The 20,827-nt window shown below is 38.1% G+C and overlaps 2 protein-coding genes across 3 annotated transcripts in view; one reads left to right on the top strand and one right to left on the bottom strand.

The window, feature by feature from the left end:
- On the bottom strand, positions 1 to 18,087 carry BRI3BP (BRI3 binding protein). Of its 2 annotated transcripts, none has more exons than XM_072415762.1 (3): positions 17,920 to 18,087; positions 12,488 to 12,590; positions 1 to 9,411 (listed from the first exon to the last, which is right to left on the bottom strand). In XM_072415762.1, exons 1-3 carry the CDS (start codon positions 17,983 to 17,985, stop codon positions 8,993 to 8,995), a joined length of 588 nt encoding a protein of 195 aa, XP_072271863.1. In that variant the 5' UTR covers positions 17,986 to 18,087; the 3' UTR covers positions 1 to 8,992. The 2 variants fall into 2 exon arrangements, with proteins under 2 accessions (XP_072271863.1, XP_072271862.1); XM_072415761.1 differs by lacking the exon at positions 17,920 to 18,087 and adding an exon at positions 15,665 to 15,895.
- Positions 18,079 to 20,827, top strand: part of DHX37 (DEAH-box helicase 37) — a 22,804-nt gene continuing 20,055 nt past the window's right edge. Inside the window, exons 1-3 of the mRNA XM_072415760.1 lie at positions 18,079 to 18,231; positions 20,294 to 20,409; positions 20,488 to 20,654. Of these exons, the coding sequence (XP_072271861.1) occupies positions 20,304 to 20,409; positions 20,488 to 20,654 (273 nt within the window). The 5' untranslated portion in view covers positions 18,079 to 18,231; positions 20,294 to 20,303. The remainder of the gene's footprint in view (positions 18,232 to 20,293; positions 20,410 to 20,487; positions 20,655 to 20,827) is intronic.

The following is a 20,827-nucleotide window of genomic DNA, read 5'->3' on the forward strand; positions in this document are numbered from 1 at the left end:
TTAGGTTTTCAATACCATCTTTTATTGTAAATTATCTCACTACAGCAAGTTGATTGTGTGATAGAAGGTAAACAGAATGTGGTCCAGGTATTTATTGTACAATGAAAACACAGTCAATATTTTACCAAAAGATTTCACACACAGCATGTGGTCATATGAAATAGATTTATGTAAATATAAGAAAAAAAAAAAAGTTTCAAACAATGTGCATGCAGGAATGTGGAAATGCTTTGTTAAATACTCCTATTAGCCATAAGTGTAACTACATACACAAATATAGTCATTTGTAGTCACTACCACTGTAACTCACAGTGTTCAGGTAATACAAAATAATATACAAGAAAATTACCCCATGAGCAAAAATAGAAAAAAAACAGACTGATGTACCATCCTAATAGCCAACCTGCATTAACCTATTTGGGGTTGTAACACAATGCTTTAGACTTCTAGTGGTTTTCCAGCATCCTAAATCTAATTTAGTTTGGATGCCCAGGGTAGGATTTGATCTCTCAGGAGGTATTCAGGATTGTAAGCAGTGCAATTTTGACTGGCAAGGACCAGTTGTATATACCACATACAGAACAATTAATTTGTTACCCAACCTGCATTTTACAGAAAAATATACCAAGAAAAATAGTGATGCCACTGACCCCCTAAAAATGTTTGCTGCCTAAGGCCCTGACCAGAAACAAAATATATAGTAAAATTACAACTTCTGATCTGTATTCTTGTTCCAGGTTACTCAAAGTATTGGAGCCTGAATGAGTTAGGCAACCAACATTTTCAAAAAAGAAAGTCAACAATGGCAGCCTAGGTGGTGACCGGATCTCTGGAGGTTATAAGGCTGGCATGGAATGCAGGGGTATAGGTATGCTGCACTGCACTGAGAAAGTGCTTTGAGGTGCCATTAGAAATTTATGGCAACACAATTTGTGTGCGCATGTCATGTGTTATGTATGCGGTTCTTTATGTAAATGTATGCACTGTTGTAACACACTAGTGGGAATGAGCCCTATGGAAGGTCCTTGCGTATAATTTGCAGTCAGACAGAAGTTTTACACAAACTACAATATTGTAACCTTCAGTGCTGCTTTTGCTTACTGACCAAGGATGTGTTTCACATTTTAAAGTTTGTAACAAAAATAAGTTTGTTTGTTTTCAAAGGAAGATGTATTTCCTAATGATAAAGGGTCTAACTAATAAATACCAACATTGTAACATTTATAGTCAAGTAGTCTTTTATAACCCAAACTGATTAGAGACTATAATAAATATTTATTTAAAATAAAAATAGATTTTTCTCTTTACCTTTAGTAATGACCAACGAGCATTCCCCCCTCTCTCCCTCTAGATAGGAAATGAGGGGAGTTTTCTGACAAACAGGTTGAAAATTCCTGCAGGTTATGTAGCATTGGTCACAAAAACTAGTCTGGGGCCATATCTGCATGATTTGGTAAAGGTTGGATACATATGGGCAAATCTATGGCCAGATTAGGGGTAAGGCCCATCCATTCAGAAAGTACAACCGTAATGCTGCATTGTATCTGAGTGAATTAACTTAAAAACTGTTTAAAAGTTGATCCTTCTTAATTTGGGGGCCAAGGGGTGAGGTTGTGCTATTACACTAAAGTAAAAATTCACTTTTAAATTAAAAATTCATACCTTTCATAGATATATTTTTTCCAAATATATATATATCCAGTGATCATCACTCTCTGTACATGATGAAAAAGCATTTTATGACAAAAACGTTATAGTAATCATATACAACCAAATTAAATTAATCAACTAATGACTTGCCTGACTTTACCTGTATGCATAACATCTTGTGAAATAGCTGCTACACATAGTATTATTCAGATAAAGACTGATTACACAAGGCATTACCATTTGATAAATCTCCCTAATACATGTTGGTAAACCATAACAAGTCAGGCGCCACAGTGATCACAAATGTTGAGGTGGCCCCATCGCAACATATAAATCACAAGGAGTCTGCTCAAGGAATACTTAGCAGTTTAGAAGTCAAAATATCATCTGTATTATCTTTAAGTGAAATTAAAGGTAGATCAAAAGGTCAACTCCAGGTCAAATGCACCTGTCAATGAACTGTGAATAATCTCAGAAGCATCTAAAACTGATCATCTAAAAACTATTGACATTAATGCGAGCCAAAAGTTCAATACAGGCCATTAAATGTTACAGGAGTTGTATCACACACGCTTCGTTTAATGGCAAAGCCAGAGTGAGGAACCACAGCACCAAGAAGGGAACCAGGTACCAAATATACCTAAAAGTCTCTGGGCCCAAACAATGATTTTATTTATTACACCGGAAGTGTAAGTCCTTAAATGTTCTTTTTACAGGCATATTGGCATCAGTATTTTAACATTTTAGGCATTGAAATGCCTTTAAATAATAAAAAATAGATATCATACACAGTTCTCTGACCAATGACTTGCTTACAGAAACAAAAATATGTATAAAATGTCCAGACCTATCACTAATATTTGTATATTACAACAATTACTTCTTACTGTATGTTAAACAAAATGCAACTATTACGGACACTGTCCAATAAACAAGATTTATAATGAATCAAAAGCCAGATTTTAAACTTGATGATTTCCCAGGACATGTACCAAAACACAAATACACACACATTCCACTAGGGGGAGCATGGAAGAAAAAACAAAACTAAACAAAAATGCAAAACTAAAATCAATTCAAAGCGCAAATAACAAACCAATAACATTGACACTCCTATTTGTTATTCTGTATAGTTGGAGTCAAATGTTACCATAAATCTTAAGAAAGCTACAACAAATGTATTTTATTATTGTATTCAAAAAAAGCACAAACCTTACATTTTCACTTCAAAGCATTCAAAATCAAGAAACAACACAAGCTATAGCTGTGCAGCTAAAAAGCAAGGTGAGAAAGTTGCAATGGAAAAGATTTTACCTTTATCTAACATGTGCATGACTGGTATTTAAATGGACAGGTTAAGTGTCCATGGCCTGGAACTTGTGTAGAACAGTCTGTAAGGATGCTTCCATCACAATCCTCTCCTCACATTTGTATTTTGTGCTGTGCAGAGACACTAGTTTTGGGTTATATCCTAAAATACCTGAATTATCATGGACTTGGAGCACAGCAGGGAGTTTTCATCGCGTGATCAAGCTGCAAAAATGTACAGGATTGCTTCAAATGCAACTGCAAGGTGAGAAATCTGTGCACAATATGAAGGTGACAATCAAATCACCGAGCATAAACTAATTTTTAGCAGTTTGGAGCTAGTTTACCTACGTCAAGAATTTCCAAACCAACTTTTAAAAAATGTATACAAAACATACATCCAGCTTCAACCACCTACCTATTCTTTTACTTACTGTACTCACCCCATTGGGCATGTAGATACATAAAGATAAATTCAATAAATCACCAACTATAGAAAACAAACTGAAGTATCCAGAACTAAAAGTTTGCAAAAAACAGCAGCGATGACACTGTACAGCAAATAAATCCAACTACTACTCAAACCAAAAATGCTTATAACATCACACCTAACATTTTAGTGCAGGTAAGGGAAAAAGATTTAACACATTACACAAGTGCAGCGTAAATAACATTACCACTTTTATTTTATGGAAACAGCTGGAATCTAAAACCACAGGAAGATAAAATCATACTGTGCAGAAACTAGGACCACAATGGTGTTAGCAAGGCTCCATAGGTGTCCATGTGGGATTGCACCTAGCAATATATATAAGACAGTAAACTAGAGGCACTGACAGTACAGAATGGCATTCAGAAGTAATACATCACACTTATAAAGGTATCACAGGCTTCTACTGTACCCATCTATATATTTACACCGGAAGAGTAGCGCATCCACCTTCACTACATGACATAAATCTACACACAATTTCCCACTCCAGTGGATGGAATAAAGCTCCACAATACTATATCACTACTTCTGCACCACATACATGATCTGGAGAATATCTACCAGTTAAATACAAAAAACTAGAAGCAATATAAAAATTTCCCTGAGGTTACATAAGTGAATGTACACACCAGCTACACACCTATAGATAAATGTCTTAGCAACCTAATTCTCCCATTCTAGCTCAGCACCAGAGAATAAAAGGAAGAATCTGTCTGGATAAGACAAGCAACCAGGCAAGTGGGTTTTCAGACAGATGTAATCCTTGTGAAAACACATTCAGTTATATGGAACCAGAATTTCTCATAATTTATCTGGATTGTAGGTGATGGGTGGATCCCTGTTGCAAAGCACGTTATAAGAAACATCAATGCGAATATACAGGAAAGTGTCCATGAGGCCTTTTTTATTTGCAATTCAAGTGCATTTGTGTTTGTAAAGCAAATGCCATGAGCACTGCTCAATGAAAGTCATTTTGGGACACTTAACCCAAAAATACAGTTATTTTTACATCCATATAAAAGAAGGTTTCCTTTATCTCCAAGTGAATGCCTTGCTTTCATACATTGTAACACATATACAGTAGTATGGCAACAATTTCACCAGTGTGGTCTACATAAATTAATAAACTTTAAAAGTTACATCAGTGCTTAAAGCAGACCTAAACTCAACATTTAAATTTTAAATAAAAGGTTAGACAACCCTTATATGTAAAGAAAAATGTTATTTTTAGAAAACTACGGAGAAGATTTCATTTAAAACATGTGAGTGCATTGGATCCCTCCGCTGCTTCTCCCTCTACACTCCTATACTTACTAGGGGAACTAACTTCCATCTCCACCCTGATTCCAAATCAGCAGCTCACAAGGGAAGGAAGCCAAATGATCAACATGTCCGCTAAGGATTTATGGTAATATATTCAGGCAGAGGCAGCCTTTGTCTCCTTTACTGAACTTGGAGAAAATTTAGTTTTATTGACAAATCAACTAAAGACTCACAAAATATCTAACGGTCTCTTTAAATTAAACTTGTATGAACAGTATATATGTTCAATAAATGTCTATTTACTGCCCCTAACTCTCGATCTACTAAAACACACCAATTATTACCAAGTAGATACTCAATTGCAGATAGTTTAGGTAAATGCTGGCTTTAGAAAAGAATATAGATAAATATATTTAATCATACACAGGAAACACTATCCATCCCAAATGGCTAATAAATATAAGAAAGTAAATACATGAATAGCTGCTCTTGCCCCTAATACAGAAATAAAAACACAAAGTAAGGCAAACCTGGATCATTTACCCCATTTACTCAACTACAATATCATTTCACTTAAAATTTATACCACATGGCTTATTATAGTGGCTTTCCAATGCAGTTACAAAACAACACATTTATCCTGAAAATGTAGCTTTGACAACCTTCATATTTTATGGTTATTAATATTAATCAACAAATAAAGCACCATAAACCAGTCAATAGTGTAAGCAAGGATTATCTATGTAACAACACAAAGAACACAGGCACAAAAAACTCTATATTCCAAAATCACGATTAGCTAATAAAAGTTTATTTTTCAATGTCTGTAAAAACATTAGTAGAGGAGCAAAAAAAAAAAAAAAAAATACACTGACATAAATGTAAGAATCGGCTAAATGGGTCTGTGGATTTATGAAGGAAAGAGAGTGCACTTAACAGATACCCGGGAAGTATACATTGGAGGGGAGATTGGACAGCAGTAGTTAGCTGGTAAAATCCAGGCAAACGCTGGAGTTACTCTAGAGCAACCTTTTCAACATATGGGAACTCTTGAAATAACTTTCATCATAAGGAAACCTGGACAATAATTACAATATTCATAGCTCACAATACATTGCAGTAGTGGTCACTGGGAACAATGTCAAAAAATCCAAAAAGATCATTGTTGTCAGGTAAACCTGACAGGCACAAAGTGCTCATCGTTTAAGGAACCCCCAGCAACCTCTAGAGGAACCCCAGAATTCCACAATACCCTTGTTGAGAAACATTGCTTTAGAAACATCCTCTGGCTCCCTGGTGCTTAGCTGTAGCTTGCAGTTGGGTTGCAGGGAGGTGCAGTTTGAGTCACAGTGACTAATGACCAGACACTGGCACCTCATATCCCAACTGCAAACTAGGCGGCAGTGCCAGTAACAAAACAAATATTAAAGGTGTAAGTAAAAGCAGTGAGACCCTACAAGCCAGTAAAATATTGCTCTTTTTAGGCTTAACTATTTTATCAGTGCAAAGTTCAGTAAATTCAAGTTATTCTTTATTTGATTTATAAAGAAAACTGTGTATGGTGGTTGAATTACTATTCTACTGCACCAGCAAAGCCTATAGCTTGAAGTTATTCAGGTTATTCTTAGCAGATCCACCAGGTGGCATCATTGCCTAGATAAAAACACCAATACAATACAAGATGTGATTTTGAATATGGAACTGAACCATTCTATCCTTTACAGAAAAAGATGGCACCTTGGCTAGAAGCATGACTTGAATGTAAATGCTTTTGAAGACATTGAATTAGTGGGTGTAGTTCCACTTGCAGAAACAAGCAGGGTTTGATCACTTTTTAGATAAATTATCTGGAACAAAGTGCTTACAATCCAGCTTAACAACCATTTATTATTGTCAGATAGGAGACAGTTACCATAGCTTACTACCTTTGTTTCCCATGTCTGTATCACAAGCTAACATCTACTGTTTTATATTAACAAGACGTATTTCTCTGAATCTTCTACACAATGTTTACAAAAATACTTTGGGTAGTCATTGAAGAAAAAAAAAAAACCGCTAAACGTTACCTCAGTGCACATACAAAAAAACATTAAATACATCTAAATTTATTGCTGCTCATCAAACCCTGAGAAAGATTTAAGCAGCAACAATTGTGGTGACATTCAGCTGCTATTTATATTGAACTAAGTCAAATTTAAAAACTAAACGACCATTTACCCACTACACCCTAAAACATTTTACATCAAAGAAAAATCACACAGCATAATAATTTTATAAAAAAGAATAATAAATTGATATTTCTACAAAGTGTGCAACACAAACTAGAGTGACTACAGCACAGTAGATATCAATGCATACACTAAATATGCACTCAGCGTGGTCCACAGCACTGTGTAGAAAGCACTTAACACAAACACAAAACCCATTCTACTTTATAAAAACACAACAGTAAACACTACTTCATCAGCTTTAAAAGATATATCTAAACACAACTGGATCGTAAAGCACACCTAAAACTCTTTCAAGAAAACAGAAATTGGATGTATATATACTGACAGGAGGGTAAAGATACTTTATAGGCAGTGAGCTGCTTTGACAGGTGCACATATTATTATTCACACTTTTTTATATTTATCATTCTTAGGGTTATCCCATCCCAGTTGGGTTTAAATGGCCTCAATTCAGTATTAAAACAAAGTATATGAAACTCAACTACTTTAATAGAATAGCTGTAGGCAAAACACTCAAATATTTTTTTCTTATAATACAATCTGTTGATATAAATGTGTTAAGTGAAGAACTTTTTACCTTCTGCCCATTACATCTTTGCAGACTGTACTTCAAAAAGTTAGGAGAATCTCCTAATTTATGGTATTGTTAGAACAGACTGCAGAGGAAGTACTTATGGCAAATTTGTAGTAGCTTGGGTGAACAAAGCCATTTTCTAATATTACTATAGAGAATGGATATGTGGATGAATTTAAACTGTTTGATTCAGATTCACATTTTTTGTTCCTATGGACAACAAAGGCAACTTTTTTCCAGACAATGGGGATGATTATGTAGGCTATATAAAGTATTTTAAAGCATATTTACTCGAGAGTTCCAGTGCGCACCACCTGGCACTTTTCAGCAACCACCTGGCTGTTCTTGGGTGGTTACTGAAAGGTCGGGTCACAAAAATGGCTGGCAATTTCACTTTGTGACAATGGCTCGCTAATATGCAAGATCATTAAAAGCCAAATGCACTCAGAACCAATATTTCAATGCTTTGTAAAATAGACTAAATTACTTACTGCCATTGTCTTTCAATGACTTAAAATCTAAGATATCCTTGTGCCAATTCTATTTTATTTCTTTGCTACAGCCCATAAGAAAGATGTCACATTCTGCAGAACATGCATATTCGTTTATGGTAAACCCACTAAGGAGGTGCGACACCATCATTTGCTTTTGTACTAACTGTACCACTGAAATCTTGAAGGGATACAAAAAATCCTTGAACAAGCGTGTTCAGGTGTCACAATACCCAATAAGCTCAAGTTTGTTCCAGGTTAGTAACTCATGAAGTAGTCAACAAGAAAGGAATGATACTTCAGAAACAAGTAAGCTATGGCAGAACCAAAATGTTTAACCTAACAGGTCCCATCTACACATCACTTTATATTTGGCATTTAGGAGACCACACATTAGGCTTCATTCACATAGCAGCATGGAGCTACATAATAGTACCTAAACTCAATGTTAAGAAATGTGCAATTTACATATTTATAGGATAACTTTACCACAGGTACAGATATAGGGTAATAACTTCATGCTGCTATGTACAATGTATGTACCTGCTTTGTACCAAGAAACAAACACAATTGATTTTGGTAACGCATGTTAATTGGTTTAAATTGCATGTAAATTACATTTTCACAAGCATTTAAATCGTTTGTGTATAAAGAAACCTTAGTGAATCTCATATGGTCAAGTTTATTTGTCTAGGTGTCCTTACATATGTCACCTGTTGTGAAGGCAAACCTGAAAAAGCTGTAAGCTTCCTTAACACAGATCTGCAATAAAGTAAAAAAAAATCTTCATAAACTTACAGCACTAACAATCTGCAATACTATCATTTTTTTATTTAAAGCTAAATCAAAAGGTTTATTAAAAAATATGGGCACTGGGGTTGTCACATGGCCTAATATTTTTACATTACACATTTTTGTTTTTCTAATTAGGAGTGGTTTATGTGCTTAACGGAGCTGGTGTAGACTGAGGAACTCATGGAGATCATTGGTCTTTGGCTCGATCCAGGCTTTCTATGACCCTTCCAAGGCGGATATGTAATAACCTTATTTGGTTGTCCAAGTGATCGATTTTTTCCTCCAGGTTGCCGTTACTGTTCCTCCTCCAGTAAAGGCCGACAGGACCAGTCATGAAATAGATGGCCACCACAAAACATAGAGGCAACATGGCATGCTCTGGTTCTCCTTCATATTTCTGCAGGATGTACACACAGGACAGTCCAAAGAGGGAGACTCGAACCAGCCAGAAGAACCGTCCGAATATCACATGCAGGATGTAGAAGAAGAAACCCAGGAACAGAGACACAAACCAGTAGGCCAGGAGAACAGCCACCACCAGCATTAGGGCCCTGGTAGGGTTACTGGCCACCACTGTTGGGTTAAAGTAGTGTGTTAAGTTGGATGCTGAAAAAATAAATAAAGTAAGGATTAGTTTATATTTTCAAAATTATATACAGAACAGAATAATCCCTCTATTACCAAAAATCATTGAAGATTTGATGCCTAGACCAAATTTTGCAGCTTTAGTATCTATTAGTTGACTTTACAATAAGTATATCACTCATTTACTTATCCTATTAGGGTTCTAATTTCTATATAGACAAATAAGTGCAAAAAAAATAAAAATAAAAAACATTTATGGTTATCTGTATTCTACAGATTAAACTGAACTGAGAGGGTGGTAAATGTACCACAACCCAGTGCAAATTCAGATTGTGTTGTGATATAAATCTGTGACAAATATAATATTTGCACACCCTAAATAACAATCACAGACAATGGGTCCAATCAATGAGCGAATAATGCTTAGTAAATATACTAAAAATCCAAAAGTTCACTTAGTTTATCCAAACAGCAACTTTCTATAATCCACTGCAGTCAACTTTTCACAGACCATCTAGCTAGGTCAGGAATTTAGTTACAGAAGCTTGGCTTTGTAATATCCTCTCCCTACAACCTCTTTGTTAGATGTCTTGCCATTTAGTACAGAGAATTGTTTTGTGAATAACTCGCTGAATGAAGAATTAATGAAACACATTGGGGCCAATTTTTTAAAGCTCTCTTCCTAGACTAGAGAGGATAGACTATCATAGAAGAACCTGGGTGAGCCAGAAGACCTGGATTGAATCTGGTCCAGGATTGAAAATATTCCTCAACTGATACCAAACTATTCTTAAAAATCCTTTCCAGGTTTGCTGGATCGCCCCGGTTTTTCCATGATGGTCTATCTTCCCCAGTCTAGGAGAACTTAGAGAATAAAACAGGCCCAGGAGGTTCTCCGTTACATTTAGGATTTCTAAAAATCCGTAGCAGCATGGTTCAATGATGTTTTAAGAACTAGAATTGTTTTAAAGGGCAAGTATTGTGTGTGGAATAAATGCCAAATCCTTCTCAACACTTGGCAAGATTTCTCAATCAGGTGGCATTATATATAGAAATATTTTAATTACTTTATAAAGCCATCCCCGGAGGTTTTCTTAGCAGTATTTGTCCAAAGGGCACTTTAAATTGGCGTCTTCATATTTTGTCTTTGCTATAGTAAAATAAATGAGCATGAGGCACAGGACAAATCTCACAGGCTAGCTTGGCAATGAACATTTTATGTCACCGACCACTCATTTCCCGGCAGTATCTGCTGGCTAGATTTGTTCCTCAATTTTACATCTCTAGCCCAGAAGAAACACTTGCACATGATATTCTTATTTTATTTCAGTTTACTACAAGATAATTCTGCTGGCAGAAACTAGTTATGTATGCCTCTGGCCTAAAACAACCTGTTCATCACATGATAATCATCTAATTGTAATATGATGTAAAAGCTTTGCCAAGATAAACCATAGAAAATATGGCAGGGTCATGGCAGTGCTGCTCGTCACAAGATGCTGACTGGCTTGATCAGAAAACAAACAAGGTATAAACAATACTGCAGCTGACTGAAAGCTCCCATTAAGGTTCTTGTAATATACCATTGGAAGCATTTTGTTATATCTAGCCTAACAAATGTTCTTTTCAGAAGTTCAGAGTCAGCCTTTATGTTGAAGACACTTCCGAGACTGGGAGTGGTTCAGTATTATACCAAAAGACAACTGGGATGACTGATAACACAAAACAGATAAATGCCATTCATATTTTCATGGCAGATCAACAGATATTTTTCTGTGAAAGTTTTGCAGAGAAGTACTGCAGGCATTTGTTTATATTGCCTTCAGATCAGCATTTAGGGTCAGCAACCAACTTAGGGGCAGTTTATAGCCTTTTAAAAGTTACTCTTAGTTAGGCTGGTTAAAAGCTTTTGAAATACTTTGTAAAAGTTTGAATCACATCCTGCTCATACAGGATAAAGCTTTACAATCATTGTGGCTGGCTGAAACCATACTTGCTTGAAAAGTCATCCATAGAAGGAATCTTTAGGTGCTTCTGACCTTTCAATGCATTCATTACACACAATGTTCTTCCTATAGGGCAGTATCAATGCATTTTCTGGACAGACAAGTCTAGTCAGATAGAAATTACTGAAGGGCCCATGAGGCTTTCAAAGCCAGGCAAGTTTTTCACCTTCATTCATTTTGAGAGTGACATCTGCCTTTCTATGGGCAGCCAAACTGAACTTTCCTGCTCCTTTGCTTTATGGGTGCTAAATTTAACCACTGGAGGCTTATTAATATTATTAAATAGTATTTATTTAGCCCCAACATATTACACAGCGCTGTACGTTAAATATGGGTTGTAAATGACAGACAGATACAAACAGTGATACAGGAGGGGAGGACCCTGCCCAGAAGAGCTTACAATCTAAGAGGTGGGGGGAAGTGTCACACAATAGGATGGGGGGGATTATCGAATGGTGGGTAAAATAATGAGGGTTTTAGGAGACTTGTAGGTTTGTATAATAGTATCTCATTATAATGCAACAAAGAATTTCCCTAAATGAATAAACCACAAATGTAACTTTACATCCTAGGCTTTCTTGTAAATATTCAGTGTGCTTCATTCTCACACCTCCAATATCATTTTCATGTACAGACAACTCCTGGTAAAAACTAGCCATTGGTACAAGCAGAAAACTTGTTAACCTTTAAGGCAGCTTGGGTCTGTTTCAGGCATGGACAGTGAAAAGGAAGAAGAAGAGAGTTGGTTTGAATGGTAATAAATTTAATTTAAAACTAATCTTGTTAGGATGCAAATTAGGGAATTGCCAGTAGCAGCTAATAAAAGTAAACTCTCTGTGACTGTCTCTTCCTCATTACATAGCGGGCAGATTTACTTAAGAAATAGATATCATCCAATCATGTGAAAAACAAATTCCCTTGTGACTTTTTCATCTGCACATGACTGCAAATCTGAGGGGTCTATTTTTTTATGCAACACTAACTGTAATATTTCTATGCAGTTCACCAAGGACAAAATGTTTCAGAAATATTTGACGCCTCTTATCTACACTATGCCAACAATTCTTACGAACATCCTTTAAATAACTCACCATCAATTCCCAGTACATCAAGCAGGTCTGTCCATATTCTCCATAAGGTGTCCACCAAAGCATCCACTCCATACACAAACCTCTCTGTCATTCGGGAGAAGAACTGTTAGAAATAAAACACAAAAGAGTTTGTAGATTAACCAAGACATGAAAGATCTAACGAACTGTAAGCAAAGGGATAAAAGGCTCAGTGTATATAAAATGATTATACAAGACATAGCTATAAGCCACAGTGACATACCGTAAAACAACAAATCTGAGGACTCCTTCAATCTAGCTCTTTTTAATAACCCACATACACATTTACATAGATTTCACATTGGAATAATGTATATATTCTTGGTTGTGTGAAAACATTTATAGAAAGCCCCTAATTAAAGTAGCTGGTTGACATTACAATTAGTCATAATTATAAAATGTGTTGACAACTTCTGCCTGTTTCCTTTTCTGTATCTTCACAACCATTTGTAAAAGTAGGGGATTTCATTAAAGCTACTTGCAAAGACTATGAAAATAAAGTTAAAGCTGAACCCCAGGCAGAAAGTGATGCTCTAAACCAGTACGGTAGACATCACAATTTGATTTTTTGTCAAAGTCCCTTAGATCTCTACACTTAACCAGTTTTGCTGCTGCTAACATATCACCTTCAAAAACTGATTGTTCACGACCACCATATATATCGATCTCCTTCGAGGAGGTCGTTGAAATCTGATAATCAATTACTGAGTTGTCAGTGGTTTTAATGTTTTGGCTGATCTATGTATGTATGCATGTTATTATATATTTATATATACACACACACACACACACACACACACACACACTTGCATTGGTTAGGGAAGCAAAAGGGGTTAATAAAAAAACATGCTTTTATTCATTCACACCACAACCCTCTTAGCTACTGCAGTTTTCTAACACAGTGATCACTGTGATTGGTTATTATAGTGATCTCCTGATTGGGAGCCAATTAACAAAGCTCCTGACCTCAGTAATAGGGTAAGAAGACTTTAAATCCAGCCAGCTGGTGTTGTCTCCCAAGGTGCCCAACAAAGGCGGATCATTCAGAAACATTTGTTCATAAGATTGCCAGCTGCACCAAGATTTGGGGGAATGTGTCCTATTTCTGTTTTGTCACTGGTCGTCAAAACTTATTCCTCCATTTCTGTTACCCCATATGGCACTTTTTCCTGTCTGTATGTATATATACATATTATTGTACTATAGAAGGTCATTATGCTCAGAAACACAAACATTTGTAAACCTCAATCCCCATACTTATCTAGGTATAAATGGTATTAAAGGTAATTTATTATGTTTTTTTTCTTTTCACAATACAATTTGAAAACATGATATGTCCCAAATCCATTAGGCTTCCCTTTGACTATAGTAAAAAAACAGAGGGAAAATTCAAAGGACCTTTTGAATATGAAGAAAGAGTGCAATGCCAAGAATTAAAAAAAAAAAAAAAAAAAACAGATTTGTTTCTTTACATTAAAGGGTTGTCTACCCTTTTATGTGAAAAGTCTGAGGTTAGGTACGCTATCAGGCAGGAGTGTCAAACTCTGGCCCGACACGCCCCCAAAAGAATTCCTAATATGAATTGCAGCTGGCCCACTGCTAATGCAATCTGTAGTAACGGTGGGCCAGCTGCAATTCATATTAAGCTGCTGTTCTATATACGCAAGTACAATGCCGCTACTACGATTCCCGGCATCACTTGTGTCTCTAGACCAGCAGCCTCTCTGCCTATGCGTAACCCCGCATTTTATATACGCAAGTGATGCTGGGAATTGTAGCAGGGGCATTGGGTCTATTGAACAGCAGCCTATGTGTAGAGCCTGCAGAGTTTATACTGACAGGTAAACTCAATAATCAGGAAATATCATAGAGCTATTGCTAAATTATTTGTTTTACTTTGCCAGAGAATGTAATTCTTATGGTTTCACATTGCATTCTCTAGCAAAGTATAACAATTAATCTCAATAAGAAGAAACAAGAACACATGAGAAGAGCATGCAGTAATATGCAGTGGATTGATCTAAAATTGTTCCTCAGCACAGTAACCCTATTGCCACACAATATCCTGATCCAACATTTACTACTATGGTTACAGATATAGACAATAGTGGGCACAAATATTCACCTTGTCTAACATGTCCTCTGCTGCTTTCCGTTTATCTCTGGTTGCTTATATGATTATTTACAAGAAACACTTTTCTTGGCCCGTGACTTGGTCTATGTTTTTAATTTTGGCCCTCTGTGTATTTGAGTTTGACACCCATGCTTTAAGGAATCTAACAACACTATTTTTTTTATTTATTTTAATTACAACCACCAGAGTCTCCATCTAAAAGATTCCTTCACTTCCCGTCTGGTAAAAGGTTGTTAAACAGGAAACAACCAATCATAGAGAGCAGTAAAACCTGGCCTGCTTCTAACCTAACAAAAGTTTTGATTGTTCTGTGTCCATTGTGGATATCCAAGCTTATGACTTGTCCTGGAGACCTGCTAAGACAGGAAAAGCTAAAATGTATGATAAGAGCAGGGGCAGAGGAAGGATCCTGCAATGGAGACATTTTGTATAGTGACTTCCCTCAGAAGGGATATTTATACTCTCAATAAATCATTCCAAGTAAATGAACACCTGACAGAGGTTCCTAAATCATCCATTGTGTTTGGATGGAGTTATTCCTAAAGACTGGGCACTGATACCGCCTAATCTGCCCCTCAGCCCTGTCATATCATTCTAATGGGCAGCCTCAATGACCGATATGGATGTGTATCAAGGGGCCGGGCAAAGCTCTGACGTCAGGGCTAAAGTCACTACATAAGGGAGTAATGTATGAGAACCTATAGAGAGAATAACTTCTGCAGGCCATTAGTGGGATAAGACATTAAATGGCTGTGTATGTATATAATTTCTATAAATATAAAGCACAGAGTGGCTATGGTGTGAGCTAACAAGCCATTGCCCTGTGCTTTTTATTTCAGGGTAATTACACAAGCGCACAGTTCCCCAGTTACAATGTATTGCATGAAGATGATTGCATAGCACAATGTATACAGGATGGGGTTCTCCTATATACATAGAATATGGCATAGTGTACCAGGAGACATGTGCCTGGCACTGCCCGCTCCCCTCATGCCCCCTCCTCTAGCACAGACATGCCTTCCCACCTTCTGCATGGCTCTCACGTTCTCCTCGCCGAATACATTGCTCATGGTCTGCTGGAAGCCGGTGGCCGCCTTGCGGAACGAATTATTCTGCTTGTCGTGCCCGCGGTTCCTGGTAGCCTGGGCACACAGAGCCCCGCACAGCAGCAGCAGCAGGCACAGCAGGTTCCAGCGAGCCATGTTCACCCAGCACAAGCCGAAGCGATACGATGGAGCAGCCGCCCCCTCCCCCCAGCATCGGAACAGCGGCCTCCCCTCTATACCTTCCCGCCCTCCCCAATACCTCACCGCTATCACTGAGCAGAGCGGCCAATGGCTGCACACTGACTGCTGTGCTCATCTCTGAGGGAACCAGGGGGCTCCATAGACTTCAATACTGTGTTATAAAGCTTCTCCTATACATTGTACATCATGGCCGCCTCTATATATAGACATGCTGTGCTTAGCTAGTATAGGGGGGCCTTCCCAGACTGACTGCAAACACAACCAATTGGTTTTATCTCAGTGGGTGCCCAGCTGTAGCTGAGGCTGTACATTGTACTACACATGAGGAGCTCCCATTGTAGACACTGCACACATGTACATTCACACAGACCTGCCATCTACTGCTATACCTCATAATACACATGTGCCAAGGTGTGTTGATAGGGCCCTATTGTAGCCCCTTTGTATGCTTAACTTAACAAGTACACTCACATACAACTGTGATCAACTGCTATACCCCATGCTACACATGTGCCAATGTGTGTTGATAGGGCCGCATTGTAGCCACTGCACGTGTGCATTTACACAGACCTACGTTCCACTGCTTTACCCCATGCTACACATGTGCCAATGTGTGTTGATAGGGCCGCATTGTAGCCACTGCACGTGTGCATTTACACAGACCTACGTTCCACTGCTTTACCCCATGCTACACATGTGCCAATGTGTGTTGATAGGGCCGCATTGTAGCCACTGCACGTGTGCATTTACACAGACCTACGTTCCACTGCTTTACCCCATGCTACACATGTGCCAATGTGTGTTGATAGGGCCGCATTGTAGCCACTGCACGTGTGCATTTACACAGACCTACGTTCCACTGCTTTACCCCATGCTACACATGTGCCAATGTGTGTTGATAGGGCCGCCTTGTAGCCACTGCACGTGTGCATTTACACAGACCTACGTTCCACTGCTTTACCCCATGCTACACATGTGCCAATGTGTGTTGCTAGGGCCCTGTTGTAGCCACTGCGTATGCTTAACTAAACAAGTACACTCACATACAACTGTGATCAACTGCTTTATGTCATACTATACATGTGCCAGTGTGTGTTGATTGAGCCCCATTGCAGCTACAACACATGCTTCACCGAGCATGTTCACTCAAACAGATCTGCAATCTACCTCTTCACCCCTTATTACACATGCGCCAATGTGTATTGATAAGGCCCCATTGTAGCCACTCCATATGCTTAACTAAACAAGTACACTCATTTAGTACTGTATTCTATGGCTTTAGATCATACTACATATGTGCATTGATGAAGCTCCATTGTAGCTGCTGCAGATACTTTTGTTGTACAGGGCATGCAATGCTGAGCACTGGTAGGCTTGACAAGCTAACCTGGCCAGTGATGAAGTCAATAAGATTGTATGCTTTTTTAACATGAGTACATTAAGGAACTCTAAATGTGCAATGGTGGAAGGTAATAGACATTGTCACCTCACCAATTCATAGTGACCGAGTCTTATTAAAGATCTCCCCTTACACCAAAACCTTGCACCTTGCTCGCCTTCTCTGCCACTCCTGCCAATGCCTTGTACATCAGGAGACCATGTGGTCTGTGTCATGTGACAGTGCCCGGGTGTGGCAGTCATTTGGTCACATGATGGAAGGAATGACTTGAGCGCTTCTCTTAGTGTCTGGTATGGACATAAACCCCAACAAAATATAACACCAGCATCTCAAATATTTCTTATTATTCAGATTTCCTCCAGCATATACATATTGACATTTTTATCTATTGTGTTGCATTTCCAGTCCATTGTAATAAGTGTCTTAAAAATGCAGAAACAGAACAGAATAATGTTTTCCTTTAATAAATGATTTATCTGCGATGTGACGCTGAATTTATCACTCAGAAAATAATCTATTTCTTAGCCCAGCAGTATAATTGTATGAGAGAAATATGAGGGCTGCCATCTCTGGATCTTCTACAATTCTGGCGTTCATATGAAGGGGCGGCTTCTGATTGGTTAATATACATTACTGTCCTAATGAAGGAAGTCTCCTCTCCCATGCAGAATATCTGAGGTTTTATGTGTCTGGCACCCATCACCCTGATAAACCCCTAACATTTCTCCTCTAATACTCAGATCCCCTAACAATGGTTACAGCGCAGACTGTATAGAGGCCCCCAGCACACCGCTGTCACTTTCCTCCTCATCGCCTCTTGTTGCTATAGCGTCCCGGCGCTATTACCTTGTACGTCACTTCCGCTTCCGGTACAGCAGGAGCTGCATGCATGTGTCTTCCATGCACACACGGTGGGGATTGTGCTGAATGTGCGATAGAGGTTCAAGTAAGTGTGATTGCAGTGCCTCGTGTGTGTCTTTATGTAAAGACAATGCTGTCACCTAGGGAAATGATAACCAAGTTACAGTGTAGTTACTATTAACTGAGTACATCTTGTTACATGTCACACAGGTTGTCTGATCAATATACAATATCTCATAAATAGTCTGATCCCTATATATTATCACACAGGCTGTCTGATCCCTTCATAATATCACACAGGCTGTCTGATCCCTTCATAATATCACACAGGCTGTCTGATCCCTACATAATATCACGCAGGCTGTCTGATCCCTACATAATATCACGCAGGCTGTCTGATCCCTACATGACATCACGCAGGCTGTCTGATCCCTATATGACATCACGCAGGCTGTCTGATCCCTATATGACATCACGCAGGCTGTCTGATCCCTATATGACGACATCACGCAGGCTGTCGGATCCCTATATGACATAACGCAGGCTGTCGGATCCCTATATGACATCACGCAGGCTGTCGGATCCCTATATGACATCACGCAGGCTGTCTGATCCCTATATGACATCACGCAGCCTGTCTGATCCCTATATGACATCACGCAGCCTGTCTGATCCCTGTATGACATCACGCAGCCTGTCTGATCCCTGTATGACATCACGCAGGCTGTCTGATCCCTGTATGACATCACGCAGGCTGTCTGATCCCTGTATAATATCACACAGACATACTGATCCCTATATAATATCACACAGGCTGTCTGATCCCTATATATTATCACACAGGCGGTCTGATCCCTGTATAATTTCACACAGACATACTGACCCCTATATAATATCACACAGGCTATCTGATCCCTATACAATATCACACAGGCAGTCTGATCCCTATACAATATCACACAGGGGGTCTGATCCCTTTATAATATCACAAAGGCGGTCTGATCCATATACAAAATCACACAGGCGACTTATTCCGTATGAGATATCACACAGGTGGTCTGATCCCTATATAATCTCACGCGGGCATTTTTTTCCATATATGAATTTAGTTACTGTATATACACGGTACAGCTTGTTAAGTTTCACACAGTCACTAGACTTGTGAAGGAAAATCCTTTAAATAAGGGGAAAAAAAGTTCTAGATTTAGAATGGCCTTGAGAAATGAGTTCTTTTCATTAAAGCATCTGATTGTGCCATAAACAAGTAATATGATGGCAGATATATACACAACTGTAAATTGGACTGTGGTGCCATGTTTCCATTGTCCAGTGCTCTTTGCAGTGTTAGTAGCCATAAACTGTTTTAAACAAAGACAGTAAGGATTAGAAGGTTACTACTGTGTTACCACTGAGGATACTTACTGATATAAGGTATTCTGCACACCATGTACTCCACCTTGGATCCAGCTGTTTATCCCATGTATCAATTATTTTCCACTAACTAACAGTCTCACTATAGTAGACACCGTAATACTGAATGATGATAATCTACCTGTGTATGTCTCTTTATGGAAAATGTTGAACACAATCATGCAGTGTATGTCATGATAACATACACTGCAACCTAATGATTGCTCTCTATTTTGGGAGTTTAATATACCTAAACTACACAATTGGTCTTTATGGTGCTAAACAAACAGTCCACTTGAACTGTACATTGTATGTAGTCTAAAGTTAGACCTGTGTGTTCTAAATTGTGTGGTGCATTAAAAAGCAAAGAACATCTTCTTTTGGGAGAAATAGTAGTACACTTGAACACATTGCATATTGGATTTTTATTTACAAATCCTGGGATGATCAAAATACCAGACTGAAGTGTTTGCAACCTTCACTTCAGAGAGTTGCAAACACCTCAGAAATGCAAATGACACAACTTTTAAAGCTTTAATCCCAGTAAGCCATAAAGCACCCAGTTGAATTAAGTATTTCAATAATTATCAGTTTAAACAGTTGGGAATCTCTGCAGCAAGGATTTTGATTCTGACAGATTACACAGCTGGATCTGGTACCTCCATTGTAGCTACAGCAGTGTGTAAACCTTCCAGCTTGATGATTGGAAAATACCTAAAAAATGTGGTCTTTTACAGGAATCTCACCATGGGAAGAATGAGAAAGAGGCATAACTGGAAGGCAAGGCAGCAAGTAGAGTCCACAGAAGAAAAACCTACCGATGTCAAGCAAAATGTTTCTGTGGAGATTGAAGGTGAGAATCTAAGAGTAATACCATGACATATCTATAGAAGTGGTTATACATGTCACCTAACATTGTTACATATTTCAGGAACTGAGCAGCTTAAAGGACTGGATGAGAGTAATGCGCTGGTGTTGCCATCCAAAAAAGACAAAAAGAAAAAAATTTATGAAAATGTTTCAACAAAAAAGCCTCTAAGCCGCAAACAGAAGAAAGCATTGCAGAAGGTTCTGGAGCAGAAAGAAAAGAAGAGTCAGGTTAGTGTTTTTGGACAGTATGTTCATAGAACAGGACTTTAGGAATTTAAGTGTAAATGCCATTGAAATACATAAAGAATTATAATTCCGTAAGCCAGTTCTGAGAACTAAGAGGATCCCCAGAACACACTTCATATGTGTTTTAATGATCAATCATGATGATTGATTTTAAT

The sequence above is a fragment of the Pyxicephalus adspersus genome, chromosome 6 (assembly GCF_032062135.1).
Source record: "Pyxicephalus adspersus chromosome 6, UCB_Pads_2.0, whole genome shotgun sequence".
Classification (NCBI taxonomy): domain Eukaryota; kingdom Metazoa; phylum Chordata; class Amphibia; order Anura; family Pyxicephalidae; genus Pyxicephalus; species Pyxicephalus adspersus.